General features: G+C 43.6%; 1 protein-coding gene across 2 annotated transcripts; it reads left to right on the top strand.

The window, feature by feature from the left end:
* The first annotated feature begins 9649 nt into the window (after nt 1-9649).
* ppp2r2ab (protein phosphatase 2, regulatory subunit B, alpha b) lies at nt 9650-19938 on the top strand. Of its 2 annotated transcripts, XM_035776129.2 has the most exons (11): nt 9650-9831; nt 11926-12003; nt 16839-16936; nt 17068-17233; nt 17340-17452; nt 17548-17643; nt 17765-17942; nt 18085-18249; nt 18470-18639; nt 18988-19079; nt 19178-19938. In XM_035776129.2, the coding sequence occupies exons 1-11, from the start codon at nt 9825-9827 to the stop codon at nt 19455-19457; spliced, it is 1443 nt and encodes a 480-aa protein (XP_035632022.1). In that variant the 5' UTR covers nt 9650-9824; the 3' UTR covers nt 19458-19938. The 2 variants fall into 2 exon arrangements, with proteins under 2 accessions (XP_035632022.1, XP_035632023.1); XM_035776130.2 differs by lacking the exon at nt 17548-17643 and having other exon boundaries at nt 9653-9831.
* Nucleotides 19939-21493: the final 1555 nt, after the last annotated feature.

The following is a 21493-nucleotide window of genomic DNA, read 5'->3' as shown; positions in this document are numbered from 1 at the left end:
AAAACATTTTCACCACGCTGACAGTATCTGAAATGTTGCAAATCTCATAGTCCCCAAATGCTTTCCTTTCTATTCTCCATCCCAATCTTACCCACTGAAATTGAATGGCATTCCCTCTTAATATGATTGATGTCCCTGACAATCTTATATGAACTGCACCATAGTATAGTGTGTGTCTGAGCATGTGCCATTGTTCCCTGACAAATGTTTGTTTACCACTAAGAAAACACAGTTCACACATAACAAACACACACACACTTTGTACTGCCTTCAAATGTATGTCCAGAAGGCAAGACACAAATCCTTGATAATCAGTCTAGTTTATGCATCTGTAACTGAAGAGCCCATTGCAACTGTATAATTTAACAAATGTGCAGCACAATGTTCAATTTAGACAAATTATACAGTTTATAATAAATGCAGTTTTGATAGGGGAAAACAAGCATTAGAACTGTGATATCTACTGAACAACAGTAAACAAACAATGCATAAAATATACAACTAGATGCATTTGAAGCAATTAGGAATAGCCTAGTCAAATAGTGGGATCTACCAGTGTTGCACATTATTTTGTAAAACCATGTGTCCAGCTTGTCCAACTTGAATGATCTGTATGTTGCAGTTAATGAGATCAAATGACTAAGCACAGAGTTGAAGAACTCTGACGCCACAGAGAGCTCTTCAGCATCAGAACGTGGGATCAGTGACAATTGGATTTCTGCAGGAAAGCTCAAAATGGCATATAGAGCTGGGGGTTACAATCTAATAGGCCTCTTCCATACTCTCCCCCCTGCAGAAAGCAGATCACTGCCTGAGAAATAAGCAGCATGGGTAGGATGTTGGTTGCAGAAAGACCTTCAGAGAATGAAAGCATTAAGGTTTGTTCTTCTCTGTCTGGTATCCCTAGGCCAAAACTCATCAAATGACATAGAAAGAGTGGGCTCAGAGATGGCTGAGAGAATCCTACAGTATATAACTCTTCATCTGTGTCACACCAATTGGCTTCCCCTCTATGTGTAACAGACGTCACACTGTTTGCTTAGTGAGTACCACTTTCTTCCTGATTCGGCTCACAGAGGATTGAATCCAGGACCTCCATCGGCGACATTTCAAGTTAGCTGTGGAGTGATTTTACGGTATGTTCATAACACTGTTGTTCATAACACTGTTAGGCTACACGTAGACAAATGCTCCCTCATATACAAGTTTTGACAACCTGAAATACATGTAGGATAGATAATGAAGATATTTATACTTTAGCTGTATTCACAGCATTGAATGATGAGGTATTTATATCCCTCGCCAAGGGACTGGAGATGCATGTCATAGACAGTGCCTTATCCCATAGATTTCATACAGCCAAAAATAAATGATCATAATCCCACAAATCTGATCCACAGAATATTCTCTGTAACCCTCTTGATCCTGACAGTCAACTAATCACTTCGCCCTTAAGGGAAAATATCCTCACAGGAATAGCTCTATAAAGGGTCTCTGTAGATTAAGACGTGTGAAGAATTCCTGTGGGTTTATAAAATCATTCATGCATACCAAAAGTATTAACCAAGACTGAAATGCCCATTTGGGTATATGCTGGCCGTTGCGAACAAGCTATTTATACAGTCATGTTTTCATCTTGCCTTCACGAGTAAAGAGAGAACACAAAGAGTGCCTCTATGTTTACAGTAAGTTGCTAATTATGGGTTGTGTGATCTACTACAGTACATATCGGTGAACTGATTGAACTATACTCTCACTCTTGAGCCTATGCTCTTGAGACTACAAGGTGAGCTGCCTGTTCTAGAAAGCTTATTGTGTGTGTTGTGCTCAGAGTCTTGTGTCAGTACCATTTCAATCTCTGTTATGTACATCTAATATGGGCTGTTCCAGAAAGCCTATCGTCTTGTGTCGGAACATCTAAGGTGGGCTGTTTTCATTAACCTTGTCCGGTGCCATAAACCACAAAACGGGTCACCACTCAGGGGAGGTGATTAGGGAAAGGGGGATACCTAGTCAGTTGTACAACTGCATGAATTCAACCAAAATGTGTCTTCCGCATTTAACCCAAGCCCTCTGAATCAGAGAGGGGGCTGCTTTAACCCTCTAAGGTTTGATGTCCGCACCCGCACAGAAACCTAATTAACATACTAAACAAATCCCCATAAAACTCTGTCAGTTTAAGCTAGAGATATGCTTTTTGGGGGGCTCCCGAGTGGCACAGCAGTCTAAGGCACTGCATCTCAGTGCTTGATGAGTCACTACAGACCCTGGTTCGATTCCAGGCTGTTGGACAACCGGACGTGATTGGGAGTCCCATAGGGTGGCGCCGGGGTAGGCCGTTATTGTAAATAAGAATTTGTCCGATCCTTAAGAGGTTTTAACTGACTTGCCTAGTTAAATAAAGGTTTTAAAAAAGCATTGGATTCGTTTTTTTTTTGTTGCATTGGATGAGTCCCAATCCATCGCATCAGCTTATGTCACACTTCCGTATCTGCGGTGAAAGGTGTCAGAGCTAGATCTGTGTTTGTCAGACCATGAGACCATAAGACCGTCTGTAGAGCGTGAGACCGTCTGTAGTGTCCGAACGGTTTGAAATACAAACTATTAATTCATCAATGTCCACGTCACAGTGCCCGGGGAGCAGTTGTTGTTGGGAGTTAAATGCCTTGCTTAATGCCAGAATGGCAGATATTTCCACCTAGCCAGCTCGGGGATTCGAACCAGTAACCAGCCTAATGCTCTTAACCTCTAGGCTACCTACCTATTATACTCTAGCCTGGTTAATGATCCTTACTGACAGCACTTAATGAAAATAAATGGAGGGCTGAAAGACTACACACAAGGAAGGAAGAGATTCTCCATCACTACGTGTTTCACCTTGTTTTCATGTTTAAATAATCCCTTTTTACACTCAAGGGAATTAGGCCTAACACAAACAGAATGATCAGATTACTATGGAACCACAGGGGAATCAAATAGTAGGTCCTAGACATACAGTGCTTCCTTTCCTTTTTTAGTTTTCAATTGTACCACAGTGTGCTGGACAAGGGCTTTCTTTAATGTGACTGTAGTAGAGACAATAAGGGCATCTCCAACACTTCATTAGTTTTCCATTATTATATTTTGCATTAGGCGTATCAGCCAGAGTGAGTGCTATGATTAAATGTGCTTATTTCCATCAGACATAAACAGACTGAAAAATGTGACGACTGGTGGGGGGTCATTTGGTTAATTGTGACTTAACTTGCCAATCATCCATGGATTGAATGGACACCATGGGCATGGTAATACATACGAGGTACATAAAAAGCAAGCACAACAACTTATGATTGTTTTTAGCCTTTTGTTTTCTGTCTCCTCTGTCTTCATTTCTGTATTCTGCTTAACGTACATGAGAAAATGTCTGTTGGCGTAGCACTTAAGCTTTGAAATAGATGTATTCCTGTGTAATGAGTGTTGGAGGAAACGTAGTGAGGGACTTCTGCAACAAATCTTCACATCAACTGACCTGCTTATGATAAATAACAAAGTCAGGCACTTGGCTAAACTGTTCGGGGATGATAAATAACAAAGTCAGGCACTTGGCTAAACTGTGACTACACCCTTAGCTAACACACCACCGGGTGACTCTCACAGTGTAATTAAAAGACATTCCCTTGAAATCCTGTCGACTAGGGAAGCTGTCTATGAGATCATATGGGTGCCAGATTAACAACCCCTTCCTCAGCGAGCCTAGCTAAATTGCATCCTCTTCTCTCCAGCTCTCTTCCCTAACTACTCTCCACAGCCAACCCCCCGTCGTTCCCACGCTTATCACCCCCCCAAGCCCAACTTCCATCTCTCCCTCTCTTCTGCCCACACCCCAACAGCCCTCTGCATTATCTCGTTCCTTCTCTCGGTCTGGTATAGTTGGGCAAGACTGCCCTCTAGTCATAACATTGGTTTCCTTCTTTCCTCTCGCTTGTCAGTCCATCCCCCCTCCGTGCTGCAGTCCCTGTGGGTCTTTAGTTAGGTGGAGCCAACTGTGTCGTGGAGAAAGACTGCCATCTACTGTCTTTAGTATTCTCTGATTGTTTCTGAGCTATTCTCTTTGCGATATGGCTTCAGTAAGGTAGGACAACACTGCCACCTGCTGCATTAAAATATGACTAAATAAAGTAGGTAGTCATTTCAATTGAAAAAAAACATTTGGTGGCTCTGCTTGTGTTAAATACTTTCCTATAGCTTCACAATGTCTGTCTTCATGGGGCATGTTTCATTGCCTGTAGATATATTGTTGCAACAAACTTGACATGGATGTGATTCAAATATGATAATTACATTGCTTTTTATGGAATATTTTATATTTTATTATTATTATATTTTTTTCATACAATACATGCCACTTACTTAATTTATCTGTAATTAGCCTAATCTGTAAAACATCTTATCATAACTGTAGCTGCAAGACTCCCTCCACCCCCCATCTCTAGACTGTCAGAGCAGTTCCTGACTTTTCTTAACAGCAGCTCACTCACACAGCTACACCTGAAGGCAGACACTCTCACACAGTGGTTCCATTGGTCTTCTCTTTATGTCTCCTTCTCACCATATCTCTCCTATTTGTTCTCTGACTCACATGGCTCTCTGCCTTCCTCCCACATATGCAGTCTTATTCAATACATTTTCACGTAATCTCTCACACACACAGACAGCTGGGACTATGTCAGAACTGGTAATACCCAGAGTTAATCAGCCTTAATCTATTTACATTGTGTTAATTAAAACATTGTTCATCGAGTGATATTTTGGTTCACTGTCAATTGATTAATCTACTCTATAAACCACTGAGTTCTAATGAGCAATGTTGTGATTTCTGACAGTAGAGATGAAAGTTTGTCCGAATGCTTAGCCTACATACCACAGCCAGCTGGTGGGGGAACTAGACCTATTTTGATCGCTGGCTGCTAGGAGCACTATACAACAAACACCACTGATTGTCAGCACGCCCCACAAAATGGAATCAAGTACCCCCAGTCAGAGGTACATTACAGCAAGCGAAGAATGTGCCTGAAAGAAGATGTTTTGTGAACATGCGTGTATGTGCTTATGCCTGGGATGCCACCCAGTTACAAAGCCAATGCAGTTTTGCTAACCCGGTGAACTTGTATATGGGCGATTCCATGGAAGATGAAAATATTTTTGGTATCTCAGATTGTTCTGGCAATTCTCACATAAAAACTGAATTAGGAGGTGTTTGAAATACTTTTACATTTGTATCACAAACAATTTGAGAAAATCATGATGAAAGTGGCAATTTTAGAACCTTTTTAGACCTATGTCTCCTGTAATACCCTATGATCTGTGAACCGTACATGATACAGACAACAACTTGGTGTCATTGTACTCCTTATAGTGTGCTCTAACATATGGAGTATGTCTTGATTCAAGAATTCAACACATTTTAAATACAAAATGTTTTGTGTTACAAGCACAAAACCTTTAGTATTTAAAATGTGTTGTTTATTTGCTCAATTGGAAATGTATGGGCCTATTGCAACCATCGATGAACAGATTAACGCCAGCTGATCTCTCATTACACCATCAAAACACTCCAAAACCAGCCGAACTGCTTTTTCTTCTATGGTATTATTGCGGTCAGAAAACAAATGATAGAGGTGCATGACGATGAAGCTGCCATGTACTGTACTGGAGTTTGTAGTCAATCACAGTTTACAGACTAAATGAATAAAGAAACAAGCATTAAGAAAAACTAAACTCTCCTACCTAATCCTGTACAACTAAGAAGATATGAAAATAGATCCACTACCTTCTAACAAACCGTCCCCCATCACCCAAATCCCTTCCAACCAGATTTCCATGCGAATATTAAAAAATCTGCATAAAACAATATGCGCATTTTCCCACCAGAGATGTGTTCCCATCAAAGTCTTTGCAGAAAAAAATTACTTTTACAGTCAATCCTGATGTACCAAATGAAAAATAGAAGTTAAATGGGTTTCCATTGCATTTTCAACTCTACTGATGGTTTTGTCACAGAAACTGTTGGGTTATATAGCAAATGTGCCCATTGTGGTCTTGACACATGCACTCCAGCCAACAGCTCGCAGATAAGAGCAATATTATTTGTAAGCATATCAATCACCATGTCCCCAGAATAATAGCACCATGTCAACGTAAATTTGGAGTCACGCGATGATATGATGTGTGGTCCTTCCACTACAACTCAGGAAACCATGCAGTTTATTATGAGGAGTTTGACAGCATGGTTTAAATGCATGGTGATGAGCTTGATGCTCCTTTCCAATAAATATCGAGGATCTTATTCTGGTGACATGATGATCGATGCTTGACAAAAATATATTTTTACTCTTATCAATAATAATCTCATCGTGTAGACTAGCCAAACTGCACATTTTGTTATTTAAAGCAACAGTTTTTGTGACAAAACTATCGGTAGAGTTAAAAATGCAACAGAAGCACGTTAAAATTTGTATTTTTATTGGGTACGTGAAAACTTAAGCAAAAAAGTACATTTTGTGGCACCGTGTCATCACGCACTGATTTAAATCCACAAAAATTCAATTTGATGGAAGCACCAATGTTGGGAAAATGAGCGTATTTTCATTATGGGGATTCTAGAAGAATCGCATGAAAATCTAGCTAATAACCAGATTTCCATTCAACCTTTTTATGGGAGTAAAGTACATGTAGAATAAAACATTTCATGATGGGCATGACTATCCAAATGTCGACAAAACAAAATAATCTAGAGAAGGTGGGCTCTTTTTGTGTCTATAAAATTAATTATGAGAGAAACGCCAGTGGAAACGCTTTTATGCGCAAATATTGATATAATGTAATAACCATCATATTGAAGTAAACTTGGAGTCACGCGATGACATGTTGTGTGGTTCTCCCACGACAACTCGTCAGGAAAAGCATGCAATTTACTAGTCTACAGATTAAATAAATAATGATGAATTTCACAGGGTGGTGAAAGTGCAAAGTGATGAGCTTGATGCTCCTTTCCAAAAATATCGAGGGTCTTATTCTGGTGATATGATAATCGATGCTTGGCTGCCGTTTGACACGTACAAATAATCTTGCTCTTTTGTCCATTATAATAACCTCATCATGTAGGATATACAGTGGGGAGAACAAGTATTTGATACACTGCTGACTGTCTGTAATTTTTATCATAGGTACACTTCAACTGTGACAGATGGAATCTAAAACAAAAATCCAGAAAATCACATTGTATGATTTTTATGTAATTCATTTGGCCACACCAGACCTACCTTCCTATCTGGCCGGGAGGACCGGATCTCCCTATCTGGCCGGCCAGGAGGACCGGAGCTACATATCTATCTGGCAGTTCAGGAGGACCTGACCTACCTATCTGGTCGGACCAGACCTACCAGATGGGAGCAACCCAACTATCTGGCCGGCAGGCTTGACCGGACACACCTATCTATCTGGCCAGACCGGACCTATCTATCTGGCCGGCTGGACCGGGCCTACCTATCTGGCCGGCTGGAGGACTGGGCCTACCTATCTATCTCGCCGCCCGGGAGGAGCAGACCTACCTATCTGACTGGACCGGACCTACCTGACTATCTGTCTGGCCGGCCAGCCAGACCATACCTAACTAACTATGTGGCCGGCCAGCCGACCCCACCTATCTGTCCGATCTGGTCGGCCGGATCTACCTAGCTCTCTGGCCGGGCATATCTATCTGACCGACGGGCTGGGCATATCTATCTGACCGACGGGCCGGGCCTATCTTTCTGACCGACGGGCCAGGCCTATCTATCTGACCGAACGGCCTAACTATCTGGCTGGCTGGCCGGCTGCACCAGACCCAGCAATCTATCTGGCTGGGAGGACCGGACCTACCTATCTATCTGGACAGCGGAGAGGACCGAACCTACCTGTCTATCTGGCTGTTCGGGAGGACCGGACCTGTCTATCTGGCCGGACCAGACCTACCTAGCTCTCTAGCTAGACCTATAAGACCGACTGGCCGGGCCTATCTAACTGTCCTGCTGGCCGGACCTACCTACAGTGAGGCAAAAAAGTATTTAGTCAGACACCAATTGTGAAGTTCTCCCACTTAAAAAGATGAGAGAGGCCTGCGGAGGCAGCAGGAAAAGGGAACCAGCGTTATGAGGGAACACGGCTGGCAAGGAAGCCCGAGAGGCGCCCTTCGGTCTGAAGCGTCCAGAGGTGCTATGATCCCCAATTAGAGGCAACGATCATAAGCTGCCTCCAATTGGGAACCATACTCACACCAACATAGAAATTAAAGACTACAACACCCCCCAGTCACGCCCTGACCTAAAATACTATAGAGAACCCCGAGGGCTCTCTATGGTCAGGGCGTGACAGAGGCAAAGGAATGTCAAATAAATCTCTCTGCACAACCGATTGTCAAACAAACTGCAATTGAGAAATCATGTGACTAAACTGAATAAAAAGGAGAAGAAACTCTACAAAGGAAACAAAGATCAATTATATAAAGAATGATATTCAAATTTTTGGAGCACCTTAAATAAAATTTTGGACAAAAAGGCTAACTCAGCTCCATCATTCATTGATTCAGACGGCTCATTTTTATCACACTGATATTGCCAACTACTTTAAGGATGTTTTAATCTGCAAGATTTAGGCATGACATGCCAGCAACAAACACTGAAATTACACATCCAAGTATGACTGACCAAATTATGAAAGACAAGCACTGTAATTTTGAATTCCGAAAGGTCTGTGTGGAAGACATAAAAAGCACATTGTTGACTATCAACAATGACAAGCCACTTGGGTCTGACAACTTGGATGGAAGATTACTGAGGATAATACCTTCGCTTGGATACTGGAACTATGGTGGACATCTTGTAGCAAGTGGGAACAGCCATCTGGCCCAGCAGCCCTGCGAGGGGCCAGTAAGTTTTGGCTACTGGCCCATTACTCTAGAATGCCCCATAATGACAAAGCAAAAACAGGTTTTTGGAAATGTTTGTAAATTCATAGATATTAAAAACCATAAAAGCCTTATTTACATAAGTATTTTGACCAAATCATGGTTTTAGCCACCCCCAACATAGGATGTTTTTTGTGACAATGTAAAATGTGCTATTTTATAGGCACCCTTTCAGTTTTTTACAATCCATGACCTTGTCTGTCTAACTGATGATTTATGGGGGGGGGGGGGGACGAGGTCAAATCATGTGACATCAGTGATTCTCAGGTTGAAAAGTGGAGCTCAAGAGAGTGGCCTGAGTTTCCGACTTGGAATTCCCATATGTAAACGTGACATACATATTAAAATATATGATCATTATATTTTAAGAACATATATAATAATCACTTTGAGTCTGATTTTGTCCGACCTCAATTCAACCTATCAGAAAACCGGGCTTGCCCATCTTGGTAAGGGGCCGGCCGTTGCCCACTGATCAGCCAAAGGCTCATTAGAGATTGGGGCAATGGGTAAGGTTATGGACGTCACCAGGATGCTGAATAATATACATCATGATAATAAGAACTGTGCGTCCCATTAGTGGGTGTGTCCCCTCTGGTTATACGCCCACCGTTTCCACTCAAGAAGAGGCGGGTAATGATGATGTCATGTGGGATGCGGTAGCGCCATTTTGAACTGTCTGTGGATGGTGGGTGTCGGAAGGGTGGGAAGACTTGTCGGGGAGGGTGTGTGAGTGAGCGAACAAGCCGGAACGTCTCGGTCTCACGATTCAGTTTCTTCATTTGAGAGACTGCTTGCACGAGTCATAACCTGACAAACAAGCCCGGGAATCCCTCTAGCCATGGCAGGTAAATGGAAATAGTAACGCGTTAGCTGCTAGTAACTACCGGTGGCAATAACGTTAGCTAGCGACCTTAACCAGCTAGCTTGCTAGTTATATACAATACTGTATTTAGACGTATATGTACGTCTAGCTAACAAATTGCTAAAGCTAACTAACTCATGTGTCACTGGGCCTCACCAATCATCTTAGCTGAGGACGTCCAACTTTACAGGCTAACGTTATCTAGATGTGGCTAAATTATAGTTAATCCCACATTCCTCTCAATCACATACTGTTCGCTGTTATTTCATGCAAACTGTTAGTTTGAAGCTGTAACGTTAGCTACCTAACTATGCCAAAGGCCATACATACATATCCTTTTAGTGAGTTAGCCAGCCAAGTAGTATTTCTGGTAGCTAAATTGTCCCTAATGTGGCACTGTCGCGCCAGCATGACCGGCGAGTTGAGCGGGAGTCTTGATGTGAAAGATGGTGGGGTGGATGATGACTGGCTTCTTCCGAACGGCACCTGTAACGTTACGATGCCCACCATTATCGATTTAACCATGAGTCACGGTTCTATTGCTGGATGTGGGCTTTGCTTTAATATGTATGTATGTATGCTTGAACATGAAGATCACCGTGCCATTTCCCTCAGGCTGGGATTGCATTGCAAGGTGGGCCAATAATGACTTGGCTGAAATCAATGCTAACCGTCTATGCATGAGATTCAGTGTCTGTCGAAAGTATGCAGCGCCCTAAATATAGAATTGTCTTCTTTCCAGATTCTATTGCAGTGGTTGTCTGATTTATTTTATATAACTTAGCAAGTCAGTTAAGAACAAATTCTTATTTACAATGACGGCCAAACCCTAACGACACTGGGCCAATTGTGCTCTTTCCTAAGGGACTCTCAGTCATGCCCGGTTGTGACACAGCCAGGAATCGAACCAAGGTCTATAGTGACGCCTCTAGCACTGAGATGCAGTGCCTTAGACCGCTGCGCCTCTCGGGACCCCAAATAATGGGATACAGAGGGCTCCATGGTGCTTGTATCACTTTTTGCAGAGGCAGATGACAACCTAATTTAGCACTCTTACAATTGTGATCACTTGTAGTCAGCCAAGTTACATGCTAGATGTGAGGTTTCCCATTGTCTTTTATTGATGGGACATTTAGGCTTCACCCTCTACATTGACAACATTCTATTCATACCTGCTCCTCCTACAGTTAACACACACCCAACCACACTACACCCCAGACATGTTTTTATCAACGAATCTAACCAGTTCCATTGTGCAATAACATAAATTATTACTTGTGGAAATGTACAACTCAACCTGTTTCATTGTGCAATTACCATTTATTATTATCGAGAAACCTTTCTGGATAATATACCTGTAATAACCCTGCCAGAGAGCTGGGCTAGAACTAGTTGACCTGTGTAAATAACCATTGAAACATCTCTGTGGGAAATGTCTATTCCTTATCCATTATATAATACTGTAGTAGTATTTCCCCAGCCTTGACCTAGTGTATGATGTTTGACGCTAACAGCTGTTGAGGGTGGCAGGTAGCCTAGTGGTTAGTTAGAGTGTTGGGACAGTAACCGAAGGGTCGCAAGTTCAGATATCCGAAATGACAAAGTGAAAAAGCTGTCAATGTGCTCTTGATCAAGGCACTTAACCCTAATTGCTCCGGTGTTGCTGTTGATAATGGCAGACTCTGGCCGTGACCCCACTCTGAGGGTTTGTTGGGATATACAAAAAACACATTTCCAGTAGGGCAAATAAGCACCCACCTAATTATTTATTATCTTACCCTGTGCCAGAGGGTTCTCTCTTAACAAGTGTATTATCAAGAGACTGTGGAAGTAGAGTCATAGGTCTCCAAGGACTCCTGAGGTCATTGGTGTTCATTTTGACTGTTCTCAGTCCATGTAGTATCAGATGTTATCAAAGACAAATGAGCTGAATGCACAAGATGGGACCAAGACAGGTCATTTTGTGTCTGGCAGTACACAGAATTTTTTTTGTGCCAATAGTCAGGTCACTGTCAGATTTGTAACATAACCAGTCATGACCAATATCTCGATCAGTAACTGTCATTCTGCCATTCAGGAGCTGGAGGTGGGAGCAATGATGTGCAGTGGTGCTTCTCACAGGTGAAGGGGGCCATTGATGACGACGTTGCCGAAGGTAAGAGCTCTTCACAGGTCATAGTTGTTGCAGATTCATCATGGCTTCCTGGTATTTATTCATATTTCACAAATTATGTTGTGCTGGATAAATGATACTCAATGCAACACGCTTGTCCAGTTCTCTTTCATTCCCTGGCGGTCACCCATGACTTCTCATCTCCCTAAATGTTACACTACTAGCCTCGCAGACAGTCCGGTGCTATGTGTAAGAGTGGCTGCATAGTCCATTTCTGACATACAATGGCTTGCTTGCTGCTTTCTCTTTTGTCCTGTCGCCTCATGCTGACAGTCTGTCTGAACATCCAGTATGGTGCACTGTACGCTAGGGCTGGAAATTGCCAGGGACCTTACAATGCGATATTATCACGATACTTAGGTGCCGATAGGATATGTATTGCGATTCCGTACTGTGATTTCTATTGTGATTCGATGTTCCAAACGCATTGCTTACCATATGTCTGCTGCAGAGGGACGAGAGCCTTGAGAAAACAGGTTTTGATCAGTCATGGAAATGAGTGCTGAAAACCAATTGGCTCCCTATTTAAAAAGATGGAGAACAAGCTATGAAGGGGAAACACTGCCGTTTTGGTGTAGGCACAGCCAAGTAGTGCAAAAATAACATTACAACATGATCAACATGATACGTTAAAATTGTCAAAAATAATAACCGTGTGTGTGTGGCTCACACAGAGTACCAGTCAAAAGTCCAGGGGTTTTATTTATTTGTACTATTTTCTACATTGTAGAATAATAATGAAAAGCTGGAGACCACACCATCTGTATTTTTTTTGTAGCTGTTTACATACCACCACAGAGGCTGGCACTAAGACAGCATTGAATGAGCTGTATTCTGCCATAAGTAAACAGGAAAACACTCACCCAGAGGTGGCACGCCTAGTAGCCGGGGACTTTAATGCAGGGATACTTAAGTCAGTTTTACCTCGTTTCTAACAGCATGTTAAATGTGCAACCACCATTACTCTACACACAGATGCATATAAAGCTCTCCCTCGCCCTCCGGCAAATCTGACCATCCTGATCTATCCTCCTGATTCCTGCATACAAGCACACATTAAAGCAGGAAGCACCAGTGACTAGATCAATTAAGAAAAGTGGTCAGATTAAGCGGATGCTAAGCTACAGGACTGTTTTGCTAACACATACTTGAATATGTTCTGGGATTCTTCCAATGGCATTGAGGAATACACCTCATCAGTCATTGGCTTCATCAATAAGTGCATCGATGACGCCGTCCCCACAGTGACCGTATGTACATACTCCAACCAAAAGCCATGGATTTACAAGGAGCGTCCGCACTGAGCTAAAGACTAGAGCTGCCGCTTTCAAGGAGCGGGACTCTAAACCGGAAGCTAATAAGAAATCTGGCTATGCCCTATGATGATCCATCAAACAGGCAAAGCGTCAATACAGGACTAAGATCGAATCGTACTACACCGTCTCTGACGCTCGTCTGATGTGGCAGGGCTTGCAAACCATTAGACTACAATGCGAAGCACAGCTGAGAGCTGCCCAGTGACACGAGCCTGCCAGACGAGATAAATTGCTTCTATGCTCGCTTTGAGGCAAATAACACAAACGTGCATCAGAGCACCAGCTGTTCTGGACGACTGTGTTATCGCGCTCTCTGTAGCCGTTGTAAGACCTTTTAAACAGTTACATTCACAAGGCCACAGGGCCAGACGGATTACCAGGACGTGTACTGTGAGCATGCGCTGACCAACTGGCAAGTGTCTTCACTGATATTTTTCAACCTCGCCCTGACGAGTCCGTAATACCAACATGTTTTAAGCAGACCATCGCAGTTCCTGTGCCCAAGAACACTAAGGTAACCTGCCTAAAATGACTACTGACCTGTAGTATTCACATCTGTGGCCATGAAGTGCTTTGAAAGGCTGGTCATGACTCACATCAACACCATCATCCCAGAAACCCTAGACCCACTTCAATTTGCATACCACCCCAACAGATCCACATATGATAATAATAATAATAATAATATATGCCATTTAGCAGACGCATCTCTATTGCACTTCACACTGCCCTTTCCCACTTGGACAAAAGGAACACCTATGTGAGAATGCTATTCATTGACTACAGCTCAGGGTTCAACACCAAAATGCCCTCAAAGCTCATCAATAAGCTTAGGACCCAGGGACTAAACACCACCTGCAACTGGATCCTGGACTTCCTGACAGGCTGCCCCCAGGTGATAAGGGTAGGTAAACACTTCCGCAACGCTGATCCTCAACACATGGGCCCCTTAGGCATGTACTCCCTCTTCACTCATGACTGCACGACTCCAACACCATTACATTTTCCGACAACACAACAGATGTAGGCCTGATCGCAGACGACGACGATACAGCCTATAGGGAGGTCAGAAACCTCACCATGGTCAAGACAAAGGAGATGATTGTCGAAAGAGGATTGAGCATGCCCCAATTCTCATCGACAGGGCTGCAGTGGAGCAGGTTGTGGACACCAAGTAACTAGAAGCCCTCATCACCAACAAACTAACATGGTCCTTGCACACCAAGACCGTTGTGAAGAGGGCACGACAAAGCCTATTCCCCCTCAGGAGACTGACAAGGTTTGGCATGGGTCCTCAGATCTGCAAAAGGTTCTACAACTGCACCATTGAGAGCATCACTGCCTGGTATGGCAACTGCTCGGCCTCTGACCGCAGGGCACTACAGAGCCGTGTGGAAGGAAATTTGCAACACAAACTAACATGGAAGAGTGACAGGACACTGAGCTCGTACCTAAGAGAGGGGCACCTTCGGTCTCGTGGATGTGGTTTGGGTATGAGAAGTCTGACACGGACCAGAAAACCGTCCACTGCAAAATATGCTGTAGGCCGGTCCTGACAATGGGCTCAAGCACCACTAACCTCTTTTACCACCTACGCGAGAATTATGTCAAACAACTTACATCTGAAAAGATAAGGCCCCAATTTACATGGTCGAGAAACGGGGGTTTCATGAGTTGGTGCTAACACTCAACCCAAGGTACCAAATGCAAAAATAACATGCAAAACAGGCAAGCCCTGTTATTTAAAAATAAAAATAGGCCTATTTATTTTGTTTAACTATAGTTGAAGTGTTTGTTTTCTATTTACTTTTTCAGATAATATACATTTTGTTTAGTGTCTAATTGAAAAATTTGCTAATGTTCTAAATAAAGTACTTACTCATTTGATTGCTTTTATTTGTTGAGTAATAAGAAATAGGCCTTTACATGTGGTCATTTTATATAACGTATTTATTCATTTAATTTACAGAAAATGCGATATGTATCGTTATCAGGATATGAAATGCCCTATATTGGGATATGAGATTTTGGCCATATCGTCAAGCCCTACTACAGAGGGTGGCGCGAACGGACCGATACATTACTGGGGCCAAGCTTCCTGCCATCCAGGACCTCTATACCAGGTAGTGTCAGAAGGTCAAAAAAATTGCCAGAGACTCCAGCCACCCTAGTCATAGACTGTTCTCTCTGCTGCCGCACGGCAAGCGCTAGCGGAGCGCCAAGTCTAGGTTCAAGAGGCTTTTAAACACCACCTACCCCCAAGCCATAAGACTTCTGAACATCTAGTCAAATGTTTACCCAGACTATTTTCATTGCCTCACCCCCTCTTTACACCACTGTTACTCTGTTGTCATCTATGCATAGTCACTTTAATATCTCTACATGTACATACTACCTAAACTAACCGGTGCCCCCCCGCACATCGACTCTGTATCGGTACCCCCTGTTGTATAGTCTCACTATTGTTATTTTACTGCTGCCCTTTAATTACTTGTTACCTTTTTATCTGTTGTTCTTATCTGTATTTTTCTGAAACTGCATTGTGGGTGGGGGCACGTGAGTAAGCATTTCACTAAGTTTGTATTTGGCGCATGTGACTAACATTTGATTTGATCACATCTCTATTAGGTGTGGGAATAGTTTGAACGGATTTCCAATTAAAATCACTTGGAACTGATTTGCTGGTGTTTTTAGTCTGTCCAACACCAACAAAAAAATTGGAGGTACCAAATAAAATCACTGGTGGCTTTTATCAATTTTCACCATTATAGTGGTTCTATATGTATTGTGATTCGATATTCCAAACATTGCTCAGAGGAACCAGAGTGTCATGAGAAAACAACAAGTTTTGATCAGTCGTGGAAATAAGTGCTGAAAACAACATGGGGGTTCAGGGCGTTGACAACGTGGTGCGTCCATGGCCTCCTTAAACACGATACACACTTACATGCCCCAGGGTGTTTAGCCCAGCCTCCTGCTGCAACATTTCTCAGCATTGTCTTTCTGCTTGAATGGGCAACAGTGGGTAAAAGTCTCAGCTTTTGTCTACAAAGCCTCCGTACTGCTGTTGGGGGAATGTGCTGCAGCCTGTAGGAACTTGGTTACTGATCATTGTCTGCTTTGGATGCCATCACATCCTCAGTGGAATGCTATGGCCTACATCCACCCAGATACTCATCCAGCCCTAAGACTCCAGTTCCTGGATAGCCGATAGACCTCTCAACAAATCCAGTGCTAGTAATGCTAACTGCTGTCTCATGGATACAACCATCTGAAATTTCTCTCTGAATACCTGTTGTGATGGGTAGAATTTGTATTTTATTTAACTAGGCAAGTCAGTTAAAAACAAATTCTTATTTACAATGATGGCCTAGGAACAGTGGGTTAACTGCCTTGTTCAGGGGTAGAACGGCAGATTTTTACCTTGTCAGCTTGGGGATTCGATCTAGCAATGACTTATAGAAGTGCAATCGAAATTAATTGCATCTGTTTTGTGTTCAGCCGACATCATATCTACTGTGGAGTTCAACCACTCAGGGGAGCTGCTAGCCACAGGAGACAAAGGTGGCAGGGTAGTCATCTTTCAGCAGGAAATAGAGGTAAGACTGGAAGTTTGGAGTTTTTAAATTCAAAATCATTTTTATTTGATTTTGGAGTTTTCTACCCTCTGCCTCCTTCATTCCTTACTCCTTTTTCTTTCTCTTCGTCTACTCCCTCTCTCCCCCAACAGAATAAGAGTCAGCCACAGTGTCGTAGTGAGTACAATGTTTACAGTACTTTCCAGAGCCATGAGCCCGAGTTTGACTACTTGAAGAGTTTAGAGATCGAGGAAAAGATCAACAAAATCCGCTGGCTGCCCCAGAAGAACGCAGCTCAGTTCCTGTTGTCCACAAACGGTCAGTCGGTTTTCACTCTGAACTTTCACTTTTATATGTGCATCCCATCACTGAGCTTTGTTTAACTGTTAAATATATTTATCTAGTCTTGTGTTCTGATTGGCAGACAAAACCATAAAGTTGTGGAAGATCAGTGAACGAGACAAGCGACCAGAGGGCTACAACCTGAAAGAGGAGGATGGACGCTACATAGACCCCAACACTGTCACTGCACTTCGAGTACGTGCTTAGCTGATGACATGCTCGAGGCAAAAGTTGGGGCCCTGTGTTCTGTGCAATCATGTGACAGTGCGATTTTTATTCTGTATTTTAAGCTCTCTAGAAACGAGTATTGCACACACCAACAAAAATCTGAAGATGGTGCTGGACCAGCTGACAAAAATAAAGAGGGACAGTTTGATAAAATCCAGGCATGTGAAATAATTGCAGTAAAACAGGGCCTTAGTTATAGTATAGAGAAACACTAGTCACTGTGGGTGTAGCCTATACCCTTAGCGCCTCACCCGCTGACTACCCTCTGTACCCTTGCAGGTGCCTGTGTTTAGACCCATGGACCTCATGGTGGAGGCGAGCCCTCGCAGGGTGTTTGCCAATGCGCACACCTACCACATCAACTCCATCTCCATCAACAGTGACCATGAGACGTATCTATCCGCAGACGACCTGCGCATCAATCTCTGGCACCAGGAGATCACAGACCGCAGCTTCAGTATCCTCGACAAGCTGTTAATTATAGGATGGTTGAGGGAAGGGACAGAGGGGGGTGTGTGTGTGTTTACGTTTACCCAGGGTGTGTCACAAATCTCTTCTCCGTAGGTGTGCTAGTCCCCCTTGACTCTAGCCCCTCCCAGACATTGTGGATATAAAGCCAGCCAACATGGAGGAGCTGACAGAGGTGATTACAGCAGCTGAGTTCCATCCACACCAGTGCAATACCTTTGTCTACAGCAGCAGCAAGGGCACCATCCGCCTCTGTGACATGAGGGCATCTGCACTATGTGACACGCACTCCAAATGTGAGTACCTATGATCAACAGGCACCTAGTGGCCACTGCAACAACCTCTGTATAAGGGGTTTTCACGTTAGAAAATGGCTTGACTGAATTCACATCGCTGCATAGTTAGATGTGGGAATATCTTGTTTTCACATTAGATGGGGTGGGGGGGGGCTGGCACAGAAACATGCACCTTATTATCTCTAATAGTGGTTAACTTGAACTAACTTGACCTCTCCAGTGTTCGAAGAGCCGGAGGACCCCAGTAACCGTTCCTTCTTCTCTGAGATAATCTCTTCCATCTCAGACGTCAAGTTCAGCCACAACGGGCGCTACATGATGACCCGGGACTACCTGTCTGTCAAGATTTGGGACCTGAACATGGAGAGCAGGCCCGTGGAGACGTACCAGGTGAGACTGGCAGAGGGAGTGTGGGAACTTAAAGTTTGAGAAAGTCAACAGGCTGTTTTGGTGCACGTTTTTATCAGGGACTGACCACACCTCATTTCCTGCATGTAGCTTAGATAATGTCCACTAGGGGGACTCTACGTCTGTTCTTGCCAGACTGCTGCACTATCACACCCTGAAATTAGATGTTTTACTTTGAACTTATGTTGTAGGCCATTTCAATCATCTTAACACTCTCTTATTCAGAATATTTTTTCCCTAAATGACTCATAAATACTGAGTTGACCGCTGAGGTTCGTGTATGTGACACCATGTTGATTAGCTCTGGCCTGTCTTTTTCCCTCATGGCAGGTTCACGAGTACCTCAGGAGTAAGCTGTGCTCGCTCTATGAAAACGACTGCATTTTCGACAAGTTTGAGTGCTGCTGGAACGGAAATGACAGGTTAACGTTCATTGCCAAGTACTCAAATTGTATTCATAAAAATAACAAGCCCTAGGTTCTTCGTTTCCTTGTTTTAATCTTCTCATTTTCCTTTCTAGTGTGGTGATGACGGGCTCATACCACAACTTCTTCCGGATGTTTGACCGGGGCCAGAGGCGGGACGTGACCCTGGAGGCGTCCCGGGAGGGCAGTAAGCCACAGCAGGTCCTGAAGCCCCGCAAGGTGTGTGCCGACGGGAAGCGGAAGAAGGATGAGATCAGTGTAGACAGCCTGGACTTCAACAAGAAAATCCTCCACACTGCCTGGCACCCTCAGGACAATGTCATCGCTGTGGCAACCACCAACAACCTCTACATATTCCAGGACAAAGTGAACTAGATGTTTTCTGTGAAGGCAGACATCCACTACCTTCAGCCTTTAATTTTAGTCAAGAACAAAATGTGTGACAACATCGCCGTCAACAACAACTAACCTGTCATTGGACAAAAGAGACTTTGCCATGTTTCCAGGTGTGGGAAACTGAAACCATATTCTTGCCCACCATCAGCCTCTGTGGCACAGTGACGTGTCACTCACCATGATATTGTTTTGGTGGTGATGTGCCAATCTGTGTGTTGGCTGCCCAGTATTGCCCAGCCCCAGGGCAACATGGGTAACTTGTTTAATTTATATGTATGTCTGACAAGCACACTTTCTTTGGGGTGGGGGTCGAGGGCGAGTAGAAAAACCAACACTCTGAGAACCATCCCTGCCCCTTCAGCAGCACCTCTCATTGTCTGGTGCCATAGTCATGTTTTTTTTATTAGTCAACTGCCAAACTGTTCTGTTTTAATTCAATTACAAGAACTGGTGTTCTGTTTCTATTGTTTCTCATACCACATACTTCTCCAAGCGCCTCCATCTCTTACTTACACACAAATATTCAGACACACATTTATCAAAGAGCCTAGCTGCTGTTGGTGTACTGCTGCACCTCAGAGGAACAGTCTAAAACATCTACTGAAAGCATGTTGTATGTAGTATGACTGGTCCTACACTACATGACCAAAAGTATGTGGACACCTGCTTTTCAAACTTCTCATTCCAAAATCATGGGCATTAATATGGAGTTGGTGCTATAACGACCTCCGCTCTTCTGGGAAGGCTTTCCACTAGATGTTGGAACATTGCTACAAGGACTTGCTTTCAGCCATGAGCATTCGTGAGGTTGGGCACTGATGTTGGCTGATTACACCTAGCTCCCAGTCGGTGTTCCAATTTATCCCAAAGATGTTTGATGGTGTTGAGCTCAGGGCTCTGCCGACTCGAAGTTTTTTTCTCGCCGATCTCGACAAACCGCATGCACAGGGGCATAGTCATGCTCAAACAGGATAGGGCCTTCCCTAACTGTTGCCACAAGTGGACGCACAGAATCGTCTTGAATGTCATTGTATGCCGTAGCGTTAAGTTTTCCCTTCACTGGAACTAAGAGACCTAGCCCGAACCATGAAAACAGCCCCAGTCCATTATTCCTCCACCAGCAAACTTTACAGTTGGCGTTATGCGTTAGGGCAGGTAACATTCGCCTGGTAGCTGCCAAACCCAGGGTCGTCCATCGGACTGCCAGCTGGTAATGCATGGTTCATACTCCAGAGAACACGTTTCCAGCGTCCAAAGGTGGCAAGCTTTACACCACTCCAGCATTGCACATGGTGTTCTTAGGCTTGTGTGCAGCTGCTCGGCCATGGAAACCCATTTCATGAAGCTCCCGACGAACAGTTCTTGTGCTGACGTTGCTTTCAGACACAGTTTGGAACTCATGAGTGTTGCAACTGAGGACATACGATGTTTATGTGCTTCAGCACTCGGTGGTCCCGTTCTGTGAGCTTGTGTGGCCTGCCACTTCGCGGCTGAACCGTTGTTGCTCCTAGACATTTCCACTTCACAATAACAGCACTTGCAGTTGACCGGGGCATCTCTAGCATGGCAGAAATTTGACGAACTGACTTGTTGAAAAGGTGGCATCCTATGATGTGTGTGCCACGTTGAAAATCACTGAGCTCTTCAGTAAGGCCATTCTACTGCCAATGTTTGTCTATGGAGATTTGCTCGCTGTGTGCTTTAAAATACCCGTCATCAACGGCTGTGGCTGAAATAGGCAAATTCATTTATTTGGAAGGATGTCCACATACTTTTGTGTGTGTGTATCTGCATACACTACTAGCTCCACAACCAGTCTGTCTGGCCCAGTGAGGACTCCTTATAACTGCTTGGGAGAGACTACTGAGTCTGGCAACCAGGGAGTTCTTGCAGTGTCTCTTTAAAAATAAATATTGTCAAAGAGACAGACATTCTGAGATGTCATATTTATAAATGGAACAAATGTAATATCCGTTTTATTAGTTTTCTTTAAGGTGAAGTGACATCTCTTGAAG

The sequence above is a fragment of the Oncorhynchus keta genome, chromosome 9 (assembly GCF_023373465.1).
Source record: "Oncorhynchus keta strain PuntledgeMale-10-30-2019 chromosome 9, Oket_V2, whole genome shotgun sequence".
NCBI lineage: Eukaryota > Metazoa > Chordata > Actinopteri > Salmoniformes > Salmonidae > Oncorhynchus > Oncorhynchus keta.
The sequence above is the reverse complement of the archived record's forward strand: the minus strand, read 5'-3'. Positions and strand labels throughout refer to the sequence as shown.